Source organism: Brassica rapa, chromosome A09 (genome assembly GCF_000309985.2).
Source record: "Brassica rapa cultivar Chiifu-401-42 chromosome A09, CAAS_Brap_v3.01, whole genome shotgun sequence".
Classification (NCBI taxonomy): Eukaryota; Viridiplantae; Streptophyta; class Magnoliopsida; order Brassicales; family Brassicaceae; genus Brassica; species Brassica rapa.
In genome coordinates, this window is record NC_024803.2 from 1,216,424 (window position 1) to 1,236,788 (window position 20,365).

At 40.4% G+C, this 20,365-nt stretch overlaps 4 protein-coding genes and 2 pseudogenes across 4 annotated transcripts in view; all 6 read right to left on the reverse strand.

Annotated features, from left to right (window-relative positions):
• The window catches only part of LOC103836769 (xanthine dehydrogenase 1), a 57,260-nt gene that overhangs the window by 20,382 nt on the left and 16,513 nt on the right, over window positions 1–20,365 (reverse strand). The window lies entirely within an intron of this gene.
• LOC103836770 overlaps window positions 1–20,365 on the reverse strand; it is a 50,268-nt gene that overhangs the window by 19,552 nt on the left and 10,351 nt on the right. The gene's annotated exons all lie outside the window — the stretch shown is intronic.
• Window positions 221–9,936, reverse strand: LOC117128265 (annotated as a pseudogene).
• Window positions 7,700–10,818, reverse strand: LOC117128468 (annotated as a pseudogene).
• On the reverse strand, window positions 11,991–14,270 carry LOC117128472. Its single transcript, XM_033280907.1, has 2 exons — window positions 13,730–14,270; window positions 11,991–13,642 (listed from the first exon to the last, which is right to left on the reverse strand). The coding sequence occupies exons 1-2, from the start codon at window positions 14,142–14,144 to the stop codon at window positions 12,129–12,131; spliced, it is 1,929 nt and encodes a 642-aa protein (XP_033136798.1). The 5' UTR covers window positions 14,145–14,270; the 3' UTR covers window positions 11,991–12,128.
• On the reverse strand, window positions 15,452–20,210 carry LOC117125765 (xanthine dehydrogenase 1-like). The gene is made up of 8 exons (XM_033280905.1): window positions 19,969–20,210; window positions 19,651–19,905; window positions 19,296–19,580; window positions 18,991–19,212; window positions 18,740–18,901; window positions 18,521–18,654; window positions 18,209–18,445; window positions 15,452–18,130 (listed from the first exon to the last, which is right to left on the reverse strand). Exons 2-7 carry the CDS (start codon window positions 19,720–19,722, stop codon window positions 18,415–18,417), a joined length of 906 nt encoding a protein of 301 aa, XP_033136796.1. The 5' UTR covers window positions 19,723–19,905; window positions 19,969–20,210; the 3' UTR covers window positions 15,452–18,130; window positions 18,209–18,414.

A 20,365-nucleotide genomic window follows, 5' to 3' on the forward strand; every position in this document is an offset into this window, starting at 1 on the left:
CACTTGAGTAGACGATATTCCTTATTGTTGCAACCATTGCATATTCCCCCGTCTCTTCAATGGAATTGTCAGATAATACGAAAGTGGTAATATAAGGGATGGGGGTGATGACGTTCAAATGGGCTCAGAAACTGAACCGCACAAGACATCCAACTTCGTATACCGATCCTTGTATATGAATCCATTGCACATTCGACTGCAAGCATAAATCCGAAGGTATCTAGCTCCTTGTTTGTAAATAAGTGAGCCGTTCATTGTGTAACACATGCCTTTTCTTTTTAGGACATTTAGCACAGCACTGATGGAGAGAAAAATCACAATCCAACATCCATAAAAGGATTGGAGACCAATGGGATGGGTGCATGCGCTGCATCGTTTTGGTATCCCCTCATACAAAACACCATTCTCATTGAATCTGAGTAATGCTCTTTGTGGCTGAAATGTTGTATTGTGTTGTCGTCTATCACCACATATGGTTCTATATCTTCTTCTTCTTCAGGTACTCCTTCAAGCTCTTCATGTTCCAAACATCATATCTGGTAGCACATTTAGAATGAACAACATAGTTAGGGCACGTCTGACAAGAAATCCTCCACAAGTCCAGTCCCCTTCTTGTGACAAACTTCGCATACGAGAATTCATAGCACCATCACCAAGAAGCAAAGTACGAGAAACACGGTGATCATGTCGATTGATGTTAATGACACGAGGAAGACCAAGACAGCCTTGATGGATCATGAAATCACATTGAACACACATGTAAGGGCTTCGATCTCCCTTGAGCCCACAAGCATTACATGTGAATGAAAGCATCTTGGAAGAAGCTTGAGTTGGTGATCATGAGCTTTCAAGTTCAAAAGAGATTGTGGTGGCGGATTCACAACACAACGCCAATCAAGGTGAAGTTACAAGAAAAAAATGATAAAACAATTCTTTATCAACCTTTCTTCCGCAAAGACGACATTTACCATCAGAATAGTCAGGTGGTGGACCCTTGAATAGCTTAAGAGGATGCAAGAGTGATAAGGGTGGTTTACCTCTGTTGAGTGCTCTAGTGCTGCTGGGTGCCATACACATTCCACATGAAAGGCTACAGCATCACATTCATTACATTGGTAATAAAATCCACAAGAAATCCTGCAGCATATGCAGAAGTCTTCCCGCATTTTGCAGAACAGTGGAAGGCGCTCAGTTCCTTGACAAATGTGAGCTTGTGGGGATGCATCTCAAAATTTTCAATAATATCTGGTGGTGGGTACTTGGCACAGTGTAGATCCATGTGGAAGTCACACATCTCGCAACGATAGGATAGATTTTGGATTTTACTATCACATATATAGCATACGTGATCTTCTCGTTTTTCTTGAAGCCGGAGAGTGTGATCGGGGTGAGATGGGTGGTCGCTGATGAATTCAGACAGCTCGTCGCCACACTTCTTGTGCACGAAGAAATCACAGAGTTTACAATAGTAGCCATCACTCTGAGGTTCAAAGCAATCACAGCAATCGCCTTTCCTCATATGATGATCATTCCAAGGCGTCATAGGATGCTCGTGAAACAATGGTAACAACACTCCTCCCTCAGATTCCATTTTGCTCTCTAGTATACTAAAGAAGATGAAGAAGAAGAAGGAAAGATTGAATAAGGGAGATAGATTCCTTGAATAATGGTGTGGTGTGTTTTCTCAAAGCTATATCTCTTCTCTCTGGCCACTCAAACTTATCCCCTCTCAAGTTTCTTCTTTGTTTTCATATTTCGATAAAGAAAAGGTTCCCTATGCTTAAGTGGGGTTGTCAGCTTTGTTTTCTCTTTTACTTTTCTGGTTTTCTTTTTGCTTTTTCTCCAAATGCGTAGTATTGTCACTTATCAGCTGCATAACCGTAACGAAGAAAGATGGTGGACGCTCAAGAAGCTATAGTTCTGGCAGCATTTGCCTCTTTCAGGATAGCCTTGATTTTTTTTCATTATAGTTGCAACTATTTTGATGACCATGACCTAAGTTGAAGGTTATGCATCACTTTTGTTATTTAGATAGACGATCAGCTGAGAAATAATTCTGGTTCATTGTCGTCACTGTCTTTCTTGGATATATCATTATAGAGACATCGTTTCAGCTGTTTAAAATCTTTCCTCGAGCATGTTCTGATTCATTGAGTCCAGAGTTTCAAACCCGGGATAATATATGAAACATATCAATCAGACTTTTTTTTATAACAAACCTTTACCAAGCATTTTACATGTAAGACTGAGGGTTACTGTGCTCTTCGTTCTCAAGGGAAGATATTGCAGAAAACGTAGAGCTGAAAACATTAGGAGAAACAATAGTCTTGGAAGGAAAAACAGTCTCCATTGATAAAAAGTAGATGAACACGGTGATTGATGTTAATGACCCGTGGAAGGCCAAGACAGTCTTGATGAATCATGAAACCACATGGAACACATATGTAAGGGCTTTGATCTCCCTTGAGGCCACAAGCATTACATGTAAAAAAAAATCGAGTCTTGGAAGAAGAGTGAGCTGGTGATCATGAGTGGGGGGGTTCAAAACAATTCTAAGGCAAAGACGACATGTTCCATCAAACACAAGGCATATCCAAGGTGAAGTTACAAGAATAACAATGATAAAACAATTCTTTATCAATCTCTCTTGTGTTTGGAGTTTGATTTGGCTTTGATGGCGACGAGGAACCGAACGACGGTGTACAGGAAACACAGAGACGCGTGCTCCTCTGTCTGATTCGTTCGGTGGTCCGGTGATCGAAAATGGTTAGTGTTTGATCCAAAAATGGTGTTTATCTTTGTGATGTTTGTTGGAATCAATCAAATAAAGAATCTAAAGATAAAAGCTTAGATTCTTGAGGTTTAGGAGAAATCTTAAAAGAATCAAATGAGAAATGAACATCAAAAGAGTTTATTGATTTAAGATTGTATTACATGTAGGATTACAAGTGTAAATAAATCTAATAATTCATAAACCCTTTGTAAGAAGTGTTCTAAGTCTAAAATGAAGAAGACCCCCCGTCTAATAAGGAGATAATTCCTTATTTATAGAAGAAAGATGACTAGAGTTTCATAGTAAAATGGGTCTAATTTATTGTCTAATGGGCCTTGAGGTAGAATGTAAATCTACCCCCAACAATAAGTCCCCCCAAGTTCGTAGAGAGAGATGAAGTCGATCTCTGTGAATTTTACGAATAGGGTTTATTAGACATAAACTAGACAATTCATGCCTATGATGGTTTAGGCGAGTTTACTTCGAACTTGTGCCTAGTAAAAGGCAAGTTTGCTTTAAACTCGTGCTTAGTGAAAGACGAGTTTACTTGACTCATGCTGAGACAGAGGCGAATTTACTGAGAACTCGTGCCTAGTAGTAGGAGAGTTTCTGTAAACTCATGCCTTGTCAAAGATGAGTTTTTGTAACTCGTGTCTAACAATAAGTGAGTCTAATGCAATTTGTGCCTAATATAAAGCAAGTTGAATTTAAACTCGTGCCTAGTAAAAATAAGTTTACCGAACTTTGCCGACCCGAAGTCTCGTGTTGAGATCGTGTGTGCCGAGCAAGTTATTGGCTTGTGTGTTCGTCAGGCATGATGACGTAAGAAAGCGCCGGCTTGTGCTGATTCAGACAAGTTTGTAGCTGAGAGATCGCCATTCCAAGCATGAGGACATGACAGTAGCACTCACTTGTTGATTCTCTTTGGCTCAACGATCTAATCAACTCTGGTTCACAACAAAAAGCATGATCAGATCAAGGTTAACCAAAAGAACCAGCCAAGTTTTGTATAATTGATAAGCAAGCGATAGTTTAACTTGTGTTAATGCTCGGCTATTGCATATGATGTTAGTAATTTATCAATTACTAATCATTATGCACAGGTTGCAAACAACAAATCAATCAACCGTAATTATCTCATAAAGGTTATAAGATACTTATCTTTGAGGATGAGCCTTGTTTGTAACTTGACAAAGAAGTTATTGTGGACGTGATGACATTTTGTGCTGACGATCTCAATGGATCGCTCTTATCAGAGCTGAGATGACGGTGAACTCAAAGCTGATGACTTTATCTTTGTTCCTCACTGTTGAGAGCTCGTTTCCTTTTGCAACCTCTTCTTCGTATTTTTTTTTTTGAGATGACAAACTCGTATGCCGTTCATGTTCAAAGCGGAGGTTAAGCATGAAGCGTCGAGAGAGTACCACAGGCCTAGTGAGGAAGATAACTTAGGGAGTGTGCATGAGCTTGAGCCTCTTGATCCTTGAACTTGAGCTCGAGCTTCTTGATGGCTGACGTGCGTGCATGACCTTTAGCCTCGTGACCGTCGAGCAAGTGATGGAGCTTTAGGCCCGCAAGAAGCTTCGTTGATGGAGCTTTGAAGACGTCATGGTGATGAAGCCATAAGAAACCGGGTGCCGAGATCACATGATCACCTCTGTTTCTCGGCGGTGTACCGGACGAGCTTGAACTTACATTGTTGTTTGGCGTTGACTTGTGCCTAGTAAATCACATGACTGTTGCTCGGCGTTAACCCGCACGATCTCAAGGCTTCTGTCGCAACAAGAGCAGTCATCGACGAGGTGAGACGAGATGGACCTTGAACGGAGGCACGCAAACGAGGCCTTGAAGAGCTTGCCGGTAATGACGTGCTTGTCTAGAGAGCTTTCTTGAAGAAGCAAGACCTTGTTGGAGAGGTTGTCATCGACATGATCATAACCAATTGAACCTTCTCCTCGTCATGAAGGAGCTCTCCTCCTATTCTCACGCTCATGCCAAGGTTAAAGCCTTGTCGGGTAGAAAGATGCGACCGATTCCCTTGCTGTGTGAAAGCAAAGGCCAGAGCTGTCCTTGGGCTTCTTGGGATACAGCGATCTCGGGATGAAGAAGAGACAGCACTTGCTACACGGTCTCGTCTTAAAGATGAGGCAAGAACTTCCTGTCACTCGGTTTCGTCTTTAACGAAGACGAGGAGCTTGTACTATCCCGTCAGTGGGCGAGCTTGTGTGATGCAGTGATCAAGCTCGTTTATCAGACGAGAGCCAGAAATGAGCAGGGTCTGTAAGCTTCCGAGCTGACTGGTATGGCCTAGCCCTAGTTCACCGTAAATTACGCTCCATTCTATTAAAACAAAGACATTAGAAGTTGAAATAATTCGTAAGAAACTATTTAATAATGCTTTGGAGAGTTATGCAAGGTAGCTTGTCAATTATCTATGGGAACAATCGTTCAAAGTATACAATAATTTATAACATTGACTCAGCGAATGAATAATTGATAAATAATTAATCAAGAATCCACGACTTGCACAAAGTGTGAAGTATTATTTAGTGGTAATGGATAATTGACCAAAATATTGAAAAGGAGACTTATCTTTTTTTTTTGTGTAGGCAATTTTGATGGAGATATCTTGTGCCAGTCTGGAGGGATTTCGAACAGAAGGTATCTTGTAGTTACCAGGTCCACAAGTGAGTAGATTCCCTGGTTTAATCCATTTATGAGATGCATCTCCCCATTTCACTTCTTCTAGAGCTACCCATCCTAACCCTTGTACGAATGCTCCTTCTATCTGCAAAACATGTTCAGGTTTCAGACACAAACGCAACACTCTTGTCTTAATGATTTCAAGTGGTTTTGTTTCAAGTACTTGTCCAATATCTATGGCTGGGTTAAGAGAATATCCCAGGTCCAACTTTATATCGACCGTTTTTGTGTGAAAGTCACCGGTTAATGTATCGATCTCAACTTCCGCAAATGCAGCTCCGTAGGTGTAATATCTGAATGGGTTTCCTTTACCGGAGATCCAGTCAAAGCCAATCGGGAACAATGTAAAAGCCATGAGCAGAGAGGTCTATTCGTTGAAAATAGCATGCACTTGCCAGCTACATACCAATCAAAACAAAGCAGGTTAAGAGAGTTTTATTCATCAAAAGGCAAAGAATGTTTCATTGAGTTACCTCAGCAAAGGAGTTGCCACTGAGCTTAGTGGCAAGAGGCTCCATTCGTGCTTTAATCTGCTCACAAGCGTCCAAAAACCGCACACCGTACATGCAGAGCTCAGAGAACAGCGGTTGGTGACGCATTTGGAACCTATCAAAATATAGAGCAACGAACAGTTTTGTGCCTGAAACATAGTTACATATTATTTCTTAACACTTTATATTATAATATTACCTTGTCGGTGCTCGTTCTGATACAAAAACGGAACTAAGGGGAATGTTAAAGGCAAAAGCAGCAACTTGGGCAACCTTCGTATGCAATCCTTGACCCATCTCTACACCTCCATGTGTCACCAAAACAGTGCCGTCTGTGTACACATGAACAAGAGCACCTGCCTAACACCCAAAATAAAAATGGATAAGTAACAAAAACTCTCTGTTTCTTGCTTCGCAAGAAATGGTAGTGCAAAGTGGACTGTTTCTTACCTGGTTCATGAACTTTTTGGTAAATGAAACGCCAACTTTGTAGGAACCATAGCCACACCACGCTTTTTCCACCGGTTGTGGCTATTAAAATCGTCGACTTCTCTACGAGCCTTTAGAAAGTTGCAAGACACTTTCAGCTCCTTCCAGAGCTGATGCAGTGTGCAATGCGAATACACTGAGAGTAATGTGTGATAGAGCCTTCCACTTGAAAGTTCATCTCCTAAATTGACACGCAAGAAAACATCAAAACATGAAAAAAATTCTATGAACTTTCAGGAACATTATGATTTCTTCAACTCACTTTGATTTCTTCAGGGCTTCTATCCAGTTCAGCTGCGATTCTCTGGACCAGTTTTCGGTTATAAGCATGCCTTGCGGACCTCCAAAGCCTCGGAAAGCAGTGTTGCTAGGATAGTTAGTAAAGCAAACGTTCCCTCTGATCCTCACATGTGGGATCTCATAGACAGTATCAGAGTTAAACATGGCAATCTCAAGAACAGCTTGGGAAAGATCCAAAGAGTTTCCACCATTGTTGTAGACTTCAAGGTCATACGCCAATACTTTCCACCATTAGTAAACCCAACCTGTAAATAGTATCGGAATAACAATTAATAAGAAAACGCTTTATCTAATAACCACAGAGGATGATGATACCTCGTTGCCACCATCACTTGTCCAGACCAAACTACCATGGGCTCCATGTAAAAGTGTTCCTGGCTGCCCATTTGAACCTCTCCATTTATTATCCTATCTCACTGACCTGACTGAAAGCATAGCTCTACATCTCCTTTCCTTAGCATTTTCTCTGTGTTTGGGTGGAAACTTTTAGCAGCAATAGCCTCCTTGATTGATAATATTGCTGGTAATAGCATTTTCATGTGTATCCGCAACAAACCACACCAATGACCTGAAAAAATCCAGACACAGTTTAGCGATAATCTAAGAAATAAAAAGTTTCATTCAAGTCTTCTACTTGTCCCACACATGTGACCACATCTGTAGCAAATAATTCTTCATCAGCTACCACAGGTCCAGTCTTATTATCTGCTGGACCGTATTTGGCAAGAAACATACCAGCAAAACCACGTGAAGATTTGGAGGCACTGGGGCATCAGTATATTTCTGCTTCCCCTGTGACCTACATGAAAGTTCAAGAGTGTTGAGAGTTGAGACATTGTGTTATGCTTTGATTTCACGATTTCCTTCTATAATAGTTTACTGAAAAATGCTTTGATAAGCAATCATTTTCTACCCAAGAGAAGAGAGATACATCTTTCTTCCATGTTTGAATAGGCAGAGATAACACAAAGAATGGTGATAACAACACTCGGTTACACTATGATTCACAGCGATTGTTCTTTAAATCCTCAAGAATCTGTTACCTATAAATTTATAAGAAAACAGCTCACCTTTTTAAAATAAAATAAAATAAGTTCGATAGAGATCATCAAATTCATAATGGAAGTGAACTTGTCCAAGGAAGAATATAAGAAACTTGAACGAATAAAACATCTTTCCTCATCAACGAAACCAATATGTGCAAGAAACGGAGCAAAGGTATGTCTCTGAGGTTCTTCCAAGCAACTTGAAGTAGATAGGGTACTTGCAACGATCCTTACACCGCCCCTTGCAAAACGGACGAGTTACACTATCATTGAGCCCCACCTGACACGATTTGCCCCAAATCTTTGCTAAACTTCTTGGCATGAGCCCTGTCGAGTCTCCGAGCACACAACTTGTATGCAAACTAGCCCGCTGATCTTTACAAGTGTAGAACCATTCCTTTGAATCGGTTTCTTTCTCGCAGATGTCACACCAATATTTACCACTTGCCTCCTCTTCTTCGCCATAGCACAGTGAGAGAGGATGATCGTCTACTCTATTCTTCACCACTTGTGGTAGAGTGGCGCATTTGAATCCCAATGCAAATCCACAATCACCTTCAATGCACCTGAGGACATGTGATTCCTTCTGTTGCAACCATTGCATATTTCTACTTCTTCTGTTGGAATGTAATATAAGGGATGTTGGGGATGACTTGGATGGAAAAATGGCTCAGAAATTGAACCGCACAAGACATCAAAATCCTTATCTTCATCCTTGTACATGAAACCATTGGACCTTCGATAGCAAGCATCACAACTGAAGACTTGTAGCTCCTTGTTTGTAACTAAAGTGAGCCGTTCATTGTGTAGTACATGTCGTCTCCTTTAGGACATTCAGCACAATTCTGATGTAGAGAAAAATCACAATTCACACAGCTATAAAAAGATTGAAGACCGATGGGATGGGTGCATGCGCTGCATCGTTTGGTATCCTCATACAAAACAACCATTCTCATTGAATCTGAGGTAATGCTTTGTGGCTGAAATGTTGTATTGTGTTGTCGTCTATCACCACATATGGTTCTATATCTTCTTCTTCTTCAGGTACTCCTTCTAGTTCTTCCCCATTCCACACATCTTTTCTGGTAGCACATTTAGAATGAACGACATAGCCAGGACACCTCTTGCAAGAAAACCCACCACAAGTCCAATCCACTTTCTTGCGACAAACTCCACACACAGAATTCATAGCAGCGTCACCAAGAACCGAAGTACGAGAAACACAGTGATCATGCCGGTTGATGTTAATGACACGTGGAAGGCCAAGACAATCTTGATGGATCATGAAACCACAATCAAAACATGCGTAAGGGCTTCGATCTCCCTTTAGACCGCAAGCATTACATGTAAAAGAATCGAGTCTTGGAAGAAGGGTGAGTTGGTGATCATGCACTTTCGGATCAACAAGAGATTTTTGTGGTGGAATAAGAACACAATGGAAATCCACAGTGAAGTTACAAGAAGAACAATGATAAAAATATTCACCAATCTCTGTTCCGCAAAGACGACATTTACCATCAGAATAGTGCGGTGGTGGACCTGTGAGGAGCTTAAGAGGATGCAAGGAGTGGTAAGGGTGGTTTACCTCTGGTGAGTAATTTAGCTTTATTGCTGGGTTCCATACACAATCCACGTGGAAGGATACATCGCATTCATCACATTTGTAAGGAAGTCCACCACTAGCCTTCCCGCATTTAGCAGAACAGTCGAACTTAGTCCCTTTCTTGAGAAGTATGAGCTTGTGGGGATGGGTCTCAAAATTGTCAATAACATTTGGTGGTTGTTGCTTGGCACAGTGTAGATCCAAGTCGAAGTCACACATGTCACAACGGTAGAATAGCTTTGAGATTTTCCAACGACAAAAGTCACATCTGTTACTTGATTCATGTTGAAGCTCGAGAGTGTGCCCGGGGTGAGATGGGTGGTCGATGAATTCAGAGATCTCGTCGTTGCCACATTTCTTGTGGACGAAAAAGACACAGAGTTTACAAAAGTAGCCGTCACTCTGTGATTCATATCTCCCACAACAATCACCTCTCCTCAGATCATTCCAAGGCATCATAGGATGCTCGTGAAATGGTAACCACACTCCCTCAGATTCCATTTGCTCTCTCTCTCTCTCGTATACTAAAGAAGATGAAGAAAGAGAAAGGGGTTGAATACGTGTATTAAGAAAAAGAAGAAGTCATGAGGTTGAACAGTGTGGGCATCTCTTTCTCTGGCCACTCAAACATTATCCCCTCTCAAGTTTCTTTGTTTTCATATTTCGATAAAGAAAAGGTTCCCTATGCTTAAGGTGGGGTTGTCCGCTTTGTTTTCTCTTTTACTTTTCTGGTTTTCTTTTTGCTTTTTCTCCAAATGCGTAGTATTGTCACTTATCAGCTGCATAACCGTAACGAAGAAAGATGGTGGACGCTCAAGAAGCTATAGTTCTGGCAGCATTTGCCTCTTTCAGGATAACCTTACAGATTTTTTTCTCATTATAGTTGCAACTATTTTGATGACCATGACCTAAGTTGAAGGTTATGCATCACTTTTGTTATTTAGATAGACGATCAGCTGAGAAATAATTCTGGTTCATTGTCGTCACTGTCTTTCTTGGATGTATCATTATAGAGACATCGTTTCAGCTGTTTCAAATATTTCCATGGATAATGAAGTCACATTACGTACATTGATAAAAAGTAGATTACAAACTTGTATACTCGCTTCCGCTTGTCTAATCAAAATGCTTATAATCTTTTTCAACCTTAGTTACTATTGCAGATTACTCTTGAAATTGTGAGAGAGGTTGATTATAGCATGGACCCCAAAGAGAAGCTTGTTAATTCATCTCACAGAGCAAATGTATGTACCAGACCTTTAAGATGATAGCGTATTGCAATGGTATGCCAAAAATGGACGTGATGTACCTCAAATGGTATGCCAAAATACTTCAGCGTGTTCCCTGGCATGAGCCACCTAGTGTCTCCGAGCACACACGTGTAGAACCAGTTCTTTGGATTGGTATCTTTCTTACCAAATGTCACACCAGTATTTGCCATTTTCCTTTGAGAGCTTTACGTATATAGGTACTTTCGGCTTCCACTTTTACAGTTTAACATACTTGTAGCTGGTGGTGTACTTTGTGTCTTACTTTTGAATTATTGTGACAAAAATGCCCTTTACGAAAAGTCTCGTGACTAGTTGGTAGGTTTCTGGAGTCTTGTGCTTTTATAGTGACAATTGAATTAGTGCAAATTAAATTTGATCCGATGGATGTGTGTTTCGTGGTACATAAGAAGTTTTTTTTATTTTGTGTTTAACTGTATAGTAAATTTTTTTTAGTTATGCATATTAACGTAATGTATGGTTGATTTGGGAATGAGTTGTTATGTTATAATAGAAGGTGCAGTTAGTAAGAACATACATTTGTGGTCAAGATCATAGTATAGGTATGATCATTAAAAAATTGTGGTCATTTCTTTGAGATTCATAATTTGTTTTTTAATAACTTTTTGCTGACCATTACAATTCAATAATTGTGGTTATGGAGAAATTATTTTATAAGCAAGTATGGTTATAAAATTTGGTTCATTGGCTTATTGATGTGGTTAGGCAAGTGTGGTTATAAGCTTTGGATCTTTTTCTTTTCTTCCAGCTTTCTCACCTCTCGTTTTGAATCTCACCGTCCATTAAACAAAAAAAATCAAAATATAGAGGAAGAAAATCATAAATCCACCATATTTATGATTAAAAGGTATATGGCATCACTATTCTTCGCTTAACCTTTGGTTTCATTATCTTTCATCTCGATATCTACGAGCAAGAAAAAAGTGAAGAATAGAAGGTGACTCAGATCTGACTCAACGACGCGGTGAGAGCGAGCGAACTTCACCTATGAACGTTAAGCTTCCTTGAAATCTAACGCTTCCACCGTCGAAGAAAACTTTGTCATCATCACTTCCAACTGAATCGCCTCTTTAAATATTTTTTTATTTTTTGGATTCTTTTCTCGTGAAATAAAAATTTGTATTGAAGAATAAAAGGAAAAAAGAGAAAGGTAAAGCTTCACAAAGAGTTGGGTCACGATAAAAGTAAGGGAAATAGAAAGATAATTAATTTCAGGGGTAATTTAGACAATAGCACGTACAAAAGTACTTGACATGGGAAAAGTATGCTAAAGTGATATAGAGTAGAGATAAAGTATGTCTAAGTGTAAATTTTTCTTTTCCTTTTCTCCATAGCATAGTGAGAGAATATAATCATCAACCTATGCTTTGCCTCCATGGCTTATTAATATTTATTAATATTATGATTGTTCATTTCGCTCTACCTCTTCCCATATCAAACGTAAACAAGAGAGCACTCAACAGAGCAAAAGCATATATCTGGGGACCCAAGCACCTTGAGGTAGATAGGGTACATGCAACGAGACTTGCACCGAATGCAAAATGGGCGAGTTACACTATTATTCAGCACCACCTCATGCGGTATGCCCAACAACTTTGGTACGCTTCTTGGCATGAGTCCTGCAGTGTCTCCGAGCACACATTTTGTATGCAAACTAGCCAAGTGATCTTTACACGTGTAGAACCATTTCTTTGGATCGGTTTCTCTCTCACAGATGTCGCACCAGTATTTACCACTTGCCTCTTCTTCTTCCACATAGCATAGTGAGAGAGGATGATCATCTACTCTGTGCTTTACCACTTGTGGTAGAGTGGCACATTTGAAGCATATTACAAATCCACAATCATCTTCAATGCACTTGAGTAGACGATATTCCTTATTGTTGCAACCATTGCATATTCCCGTCTCTTCAATGGAATTGTCAGATAATACGAAAGTGTAATATAAGGGATGGTGGTGATGACGTTCAAATGGCTCAGAAACTGAACCGCACAAGACATCCAACTTCGTATACCGATCCTTGTATATGAATCCATTGCACATTCGACTGCAAGCATAACATCCGAAGGTATCTAGCTCCTTGTTTGTAAATAAAGTGAGCCGTTCATTGTGTAACACATGCCTTTTCTTTTTAGGACATTTAGCACAGCACTGATGGAGAGAAAAATCACAATCCATACATCCATAAAAGGATTGGAGACCAATGGGATGGGTGCATGCGCTGCATCGTTTGGTATCCTCATACAAAACACCATTCTCATTGAATCTGAGGTAATGCTCTTTGTGGCTGAAATGTTGTATTGTGTTGTCGTCTATCACCACATATGGTTCTATATCTTCTTCTTCTTCAGGTACTCCTTCAAGCTCTTTCATGTTCCAAACATCATATCTGGTAGCACATTTAGAATGAACAACATAGTTAGGGCACGTCTGACAAGAAAATCCTCCACAAGTCCAGTCCACCTTCTTGTGACAAACTTCGCATACAGAATTCATAGCACCATCACCAAGAAGCAAAGTACGAGAAACACGGTGATCATGTCGATTGATGTTAATGACACGAGGAAGACCAAGACAGCCTTGATGGATCATGAAATCACATTGAACACACATGTAAGGGCTTCGATCTCCCTTGAGCCCACAAGCATTACATGTGAATGAAAGCAGTCTTGGAAGAAGCTTGAGTTGGTGATCATGAGCTTTCAAGTTCAAAAGAGATTGTGGTGGCGGATTCACAACACAACGCCAATCCAAGGTGAAGTTACAAGAAGAACAATGATAAAACAATTCTTTATCAACCTTTCTTCCGCAAAGACGACATTTACCATCAGAATAGTCAGGTGGTGGACCCTTGAATAGCTTAAGAGGATGCAAGGAGTGATAAGGGTGGTTTACCTCTGTTGAGTGCTCTAGTGCTGCTGGGTGCCATACACATTCCACATGAAAGGCTACAGCATCACATTCATTACATTGGTAATAAAATCCACAAGAAAATCCTGCAGCATATGCAGAAGTCTTCCCGCATTTTGCAGAACAGTGGAAGGCGCTCAGTTCCTTGACAAATGTGAGCTTGTGGGGATGCATCTCAAAATTTTCAATAATATCTGGTGGTGGGTACTTGGCACAGTGTAGATCCATGTGGAAGTCACACATCTCGCAACGATAGGATAGATTTTGGATTTTACTATCACATATATAGCATACGTGATCTTCTCGTTTTTCTTGAAGCCGGAGAGTGTGATCGGGGTGAGATGGGTGGTCGCTGATGAATTCAGACAGCTCGTCGCCACACTTCTTGTGCACGAAGAAATCACAGAGTTTACAATAGTAGCCATCACTCTGAGGTTCAAAGCAATCACAGCAATCGCCTTTCCTCATATGATGATCATTCCAAGGCGTCATAGGATGCTCGTGAAACAATGGTAACAACACTCCTCCCTCAGATTCCATTTTGCTCTCTAGTATACTAAAGAAGATGAAGAAGAAGAAGGAAAGATTGAATAATGGAGATAGATCTCTTGAATAATGGTGTGGTGTGTTTTCTCAAAGCTATATCTCTTTCTCTGGCCACTCAAACATTATCCCCTCTCAAGTTTCTTTGTTTTCATATTTCGATAAAGAAAAGGTTCCCTATGCTTAAGGTGGGGTTGTCAGCTTTGTTTTCTCTTTTACTTTTCTGGTTTTCTTTTTGCTTTTTCTCCAAATGCGTAGTATTGTCACTTATCAGCTGCATAACCGTAACGAAGAAAGATGGTGGACGCTCAAGAAGCTATAGTTCTGGCAGCATTTGCCTCTTTCAGGATAGCCTTACAGATTTTTTTCTCATTATAGTTGCAACTATTTTGATGACCATGACCTAAGTTGAAGGTTATGCATCACTTTTGTTATTTAGATAGACGATCAGCTGAGAAATAATTCTGGTTCATTGTCGTCACTGTCTTTCTTGGATGTATCATTATAGAGACATCGTTTCAGCTGTTTAAAATCTTTCCTCGAGCATGTTCTGATTCATTGAGTCCAGAGTTTCAAACCCGGGATAATATATGAAACATATCAATCAGACTTTTTTTTATAACAAACCTTTACCAAGCATTTTACATGTAAGACTGAGGGTTACTGTGCTCTTCGTTCTCAAGGGAAGATATTGCAGAAAACGTAGAGCTGAAAACATTAGGAGAAACAATAGTCTTGGAAGGAAAAACAGTCTCCATTGATAAAAAGTAGATGAACACGGTGATTGATGTTAATGACCCGTGGAAGGCCAAGACAGTCTTGATGAATCATGAAACCACATGGAACACATATGTAAGGGCTTTGATCTCCCTTGAGGCCACAAGCATTACATGTAAAAAAAAAATCGAGTCTTGGAAGAAGAGTGAGCTGGTGATCATGAGTGGGGGGTTCAAAACAATTCTAAGGCAAAGACGACATGTTCCATCAAAACACAAGGCATATCCAAGGTGAAGTTACAAGAATAACAATGATAAAAACAATTCTTTATCAATCTCTCTTGTGTTTGGAGTTTGATTTGGCTTTGATGGCGACGAGGAACCGAACGACGGTGTACAGGAAACACAGAGACGCGTGCTCCTCTGTCTGATTCGTTCGGTGGTCCGGTGATCGAAATGGTTAGTGTTTGATCCAAAAATGGTGTTTATCTTTGTGATGTTTGTTGGAATCAATCAAATAAAGAATCTAAAGATAAAAGCTTAGATTCTTGAGGTTTAGGAGAAATCTTAAAAGAATCAAATGAGAAATGAACATCAAAAGAATTTATTGATTTAAGATTGTATTACATGTAGGATTACAAGTGTAAATAAATCTAATAATTCATAAACCCTTTGTAAGAAGTGTTCTAAGTCTAAAATGAAGAAGAAGACCCCCCGTCTAATAAGGAGATAATTCCTTATTTATAGAAGAAAGATGACTAGAGTTTCATAGTAAAATGGGTCTAATTTATTGTCTAATGGGCCTTGAGGTAGAATGTAAATCTACCCCCAACAATAAGTCCCCCCAAGTTCGTAGAGAGAGATGAAGTCGATCTCTGTGAATTTTACGAATAGGGTTTATTAGACAATAAACTAGACACATTCATGCCTATGATGGTTTAGGCGAGTTTACTTCGAACTTGTGCCTAGTAAAAGGCAAGTTTGCTTTAAACTCGTGCTTAGTGAAAGACGAGTTTACTTGACTCATGCTGAGACAGAGGCGAATTTACTGAGAACTCGTGCCTAGTAGTAGGAGAGTTTCTGTAAACTCATGCCTTGTCAAAGATGAGTTTTTGTAAACTCGTGTCTAACAATAAGTGAGTCTAATGCAAATTTGTGCCTAATATAAAGCAAGTTGAATTTAAACTCGTGCCTAGTAAAAATAAGTTTACCGAACTTTGCCGACCCGAAGTCTCGTGTTGAGATCGTGTGTGCCGAGCAAGTTATTGGCTTGTGTGTTCGTCAGGCATGATGACGTAAGAAAGCGCCGGCTTGTGCTGATTCAGACAAGTTTGTAGCTGAGAGATCGCCATTCCAAGCATGAGGACATGACAGTAGCACTCACTTGTTGATTCTCTTTGGCTCAACGATCTAATCAACTCTGGTTCACAACAAAAAGCATGATCAGATCAAGGTTAACCAAAAGAACCAGCCAAGTTTTGTATAATTGATAAGCAAGCGATAGTTTAACTTGTGTTAATGCTCGGCTATTGCATATGATGTTAGTAATTTATCAATTACTAATCATTATGCACAGGTTGCAAACAACAAATCAATCAACCGTAATTATCTCATAAAGGTTATAAGATACTTATCTTTGAGGATGAGCCTTGTTTGTAACTTGACAAAGAAGTTATTGTGGACGTGATGACATTTTGTGCTGACGATCTCAATGGATCGCTCTTATCAGAGCTGAGATGACGGTGAACTCAAAGCTGATGACTTTATCTTTGTTCCTCACTGTTGAGAGCTCGTTTCCTTTTGCAACCTCTTCTTCGTATTTTTTTTTTGAGATGACAAACTCGTATGCCGGTTCATGTTCAAAGCGGAGGTTAAGCATGAAGCGTCGAGAGAGTACCACAGGCCTAGTGAGGAAGATAACTTAGGAGTGTGCATGAGCTTGAGCCTCTTGATCCTTGAACTTGAGCTCGAGCTTCTTGATGGCTGACGTGCGTGCATGACCTTTAGCCTCGTGACCGTCGAGCAAGTGATGGAGCTTTAGGCCCGCAAGAAGCTTCGTTGATGGAGCTTTGAAGACGTCATGGTGATGAAGCCATAAGAAACCGGGTGCCGAGATCACATGATCACCTCTGTTTCTCGGCGGTGTACCGGACGAGCTTGAACTTACATTGTTGTTTGGCGTTGACTTGTGCCTAGTAAATCACATGACTGTTGCTCGGCGTTAACCCGCACGATCTCAAGGCTTCTGTCGCAACAAGAGCAGTCATCGACGAGGTGAGACGAGATGGACCTTGAACGGAGGCACGCAAACGAGGCCTTGAAGAGCTTGCCGGTAATGACGTGCTTGTCTAGAGAGCTTTCTTGAAGAAGCAAGACCTTGTTGGAGAGGTTGTCATCGACATGATCATAACCAATTGAACCTTCTCCTCGTCATGAAGGAGCTCTCCTCCTATTCTCACGCTCATGCCAAGGTTAAAGCCTTTGTCGGGTAGAAAGATGCGACCGATTCCCTTTGCTGTGTGAAAGCAAAGGCCAGAGCTGTCCTTGGGCTTCTTGGGATACAGCGATCTCGGGATGAAGAAGAGACAGCACTTGCTACAGCGGTCTCGTCTTAAAGATGAGGCAAGAACTTCCTGTCACTCGGTTTCGTCTTTAACGAAGACGAGGAGCTTGTACTATCCCGTCAGTGTGGCGAGCTTGTGTGATGCAGTGATCAAGCTCGTTTATCAGACGAGAGCCAGAAATGAGCAGGGTCTGTAAGCTTCCGAGCTGACTGGTATGGCCTAGCCCTTAGTTCACCGTGAAATTACGCTCCATTCTATTAAACAAAGACATTAGAAGTTGAAAATAATTCGTAAGAAACTATTTAATAATGCTTTGGAGAGTTATGCAAGGTAGCTTGTCAATTATCTATGGGAACAATCGTTCAAAGTATACAATAATTTATAACATTGACTCAGCGAATGAATAATTGATAAATAATTAATCAAGAATCCACGACTTGCACAAAGTGTGAAGTATTATTTAGTGGTAATGGATAATTGACCAAAATATTGAAAAGGAGACTTATCTTTTTTTTTTGTGTAGGCAATTTTGATGGAGATATCTTGTGCCAGTCTGGAGGGATTTCGAACAGGAAGGTATCTTGTAGTTACCAGGTCCACAAGTGAGTAGATTCCCTGGTTTAATCCATTTATGAGATGCATCTCCCCATTTCACTTCTTCTAGAGCTACCCATCCTAACCCTTGTACGAATGCTCCTTCTATCTGCAAAACATGTTCAGGTTTCAGACACAAACGCAACACTCTTGTCTTAATGATTTCAAGTGGTTTTGTTTCAAGTACTTGTCCAATATCTATGGCTGGGTTAAGAGAATATCCCAGGTCCAACTTTATATCGACCGTTTTTGTGTGAAAGTCACCGGTTAATGTATCGATCTCAACTTCCGCAAATGCAGCTCCGTAGGTGTAATATCTGAATGGGTTTCCTTTACCGGAGATCCAGTCAAAGCCAACATCGGGAACAATGTAAAAGCCATGAGCAGAGAGGTCTATTCGTTGAAAATAGCATGCACTTGCCAGCTACATACCAATCAAAACAAAGCAGGTTAAGAGAGTTTTATTCATCAAAAGGCAAAGAATGTTTCATTGAGTTACCTCAGCAAAGGAGTTGCCACTGAGCTTAGTGGCAAGAGGCTCCATTCGTGCTTTAATCTGCTCACAAGCGTCCAAAACCGCAGCACCGTACATGCAGAGCTCAGAGAAGCAGCGGTTGGTGACGCATTTGGAACCTATCAAAATATAGAGCAACGAACAGTTTTGTGCCTGAAACATAGTTACATATTATTTCTTAACACTTTATATTATAAATATTACCTTGTCGGTGCTCGTCTCTGATACAAAAACGGAACTAAGGGGAATGTTAAAGGCAAAAGCAGCAACTTGGGCAACCTTCGTATGCAATCCTTGACCCATCTCTACACCTCCATGTGTCACCAAAACAGTGCCGTCTGTGTACACATGAACAAGAGCACCTGCCTAACACCCAAAATAAAAAATGGATAAGTAACAAAAACTCTGTTTCTTGCTTCGCAAGAAATGGTAGTGCAAAGTGGACTGTTTCTTACCTGGTTCATGAACTTTTTGGTAAATGAAACGCCAAACTTTGTAGGAACCATAGCCACACCACGCTTTTTCCACCGGTTGTGGCTATTAAAATCGTCGACTTCTCTACGAGCCTTTAGAAAGTTGCAAGACACTTTCAGCTCCTTCCAGAGCTGATGCAGTGTGCAATGCTGAATACACTGAGAGTAATGTGTGATAGAGCCTTCCACTTGAAAGTTCATCTCCTAAATTGACACGCAAGAAAACATCAAAACATGAGAAAAAATTCCTATGAACTTTCAGGAACATTATGATTTCTTCAACTCACTTTGATTTCTTCAGGGCTTCTATCCAGTTCAGCTGCGATTCTCTGGATCCAGTTTTCGGTTATAAGCATGCCTTGCGGACCTCCAAAGCCTCGGAAAGCAGTGTTGCTAGGATAGTTAGTAAAGCAAACGTTCCCTCTGATCCTCACATGTGGGATCTCATAGACATTATCAGAGTTAAACATGGCAATCTCAAGAACAGCTTGGGAAAGATCCAAAGAGTTTCCACCATTGTTGTAGACTTCAAGGTCATACGCCAATACTTTCCCACCATTAGTAAACCCAACCTGTAAATAGTATCGGAATAACAATTAATAAGAAAACGCTTTATCTAATAACCACAGAGGATGATGATACCTTCGTTGCCACCATCACTTGTCCAGACCAAACTACCATGGGCTCCATGTAAAAGTGTTCCTGGCTGCCCATTTGAACCTCTCCATTTATTATCCTATCTCACTGACCTGACTGAAAGCATAGCTCTACATCTCCTTTCCTTAGCATTTTCTCTGTGTTTGGGTGGAAACTTTTAGCAGCAATAGCCTCCTTGATTGATAATATTGCTGGTAATATAGCATTTTCATGTGTATCCGCAACAACCACACCAATGACCTGAAAAAATCCAGACACAGTTTAGCGATAATCTAAGAAATAAAAAGTTTCAAGTCTTCTTACTTGTCCCACACATGTGACCACATCTGTAGCAAATAATTCTTCATCAGCTACCACAGGTCCAGTCTTATTATCTGCTGGACCGTATTTGGCAAGAAACATACCAGCAAAACCACGTGAAGATTTGGAGGCACTGGGGCATCAGTATATTCTGCTTCCCCTGTGACCTACATGAAAGTTCAAGAGTGTTGAGAGTTGAGACATTGTGTTATGCTTTGATTTCACGATTTCCTTCTATAATAGTTTACTGAAAAATGCTTTGATAAGCAATCATTTTCTACCCAAGAGAAGAGAGATACATCTTTCTTCCATGTTTGAATAGGCAGAGATAACACAAAGAATGGTGATAACAACACTCGGTTACACTATGATTCACAGCGATTGTTCTTTAAATCCTCAA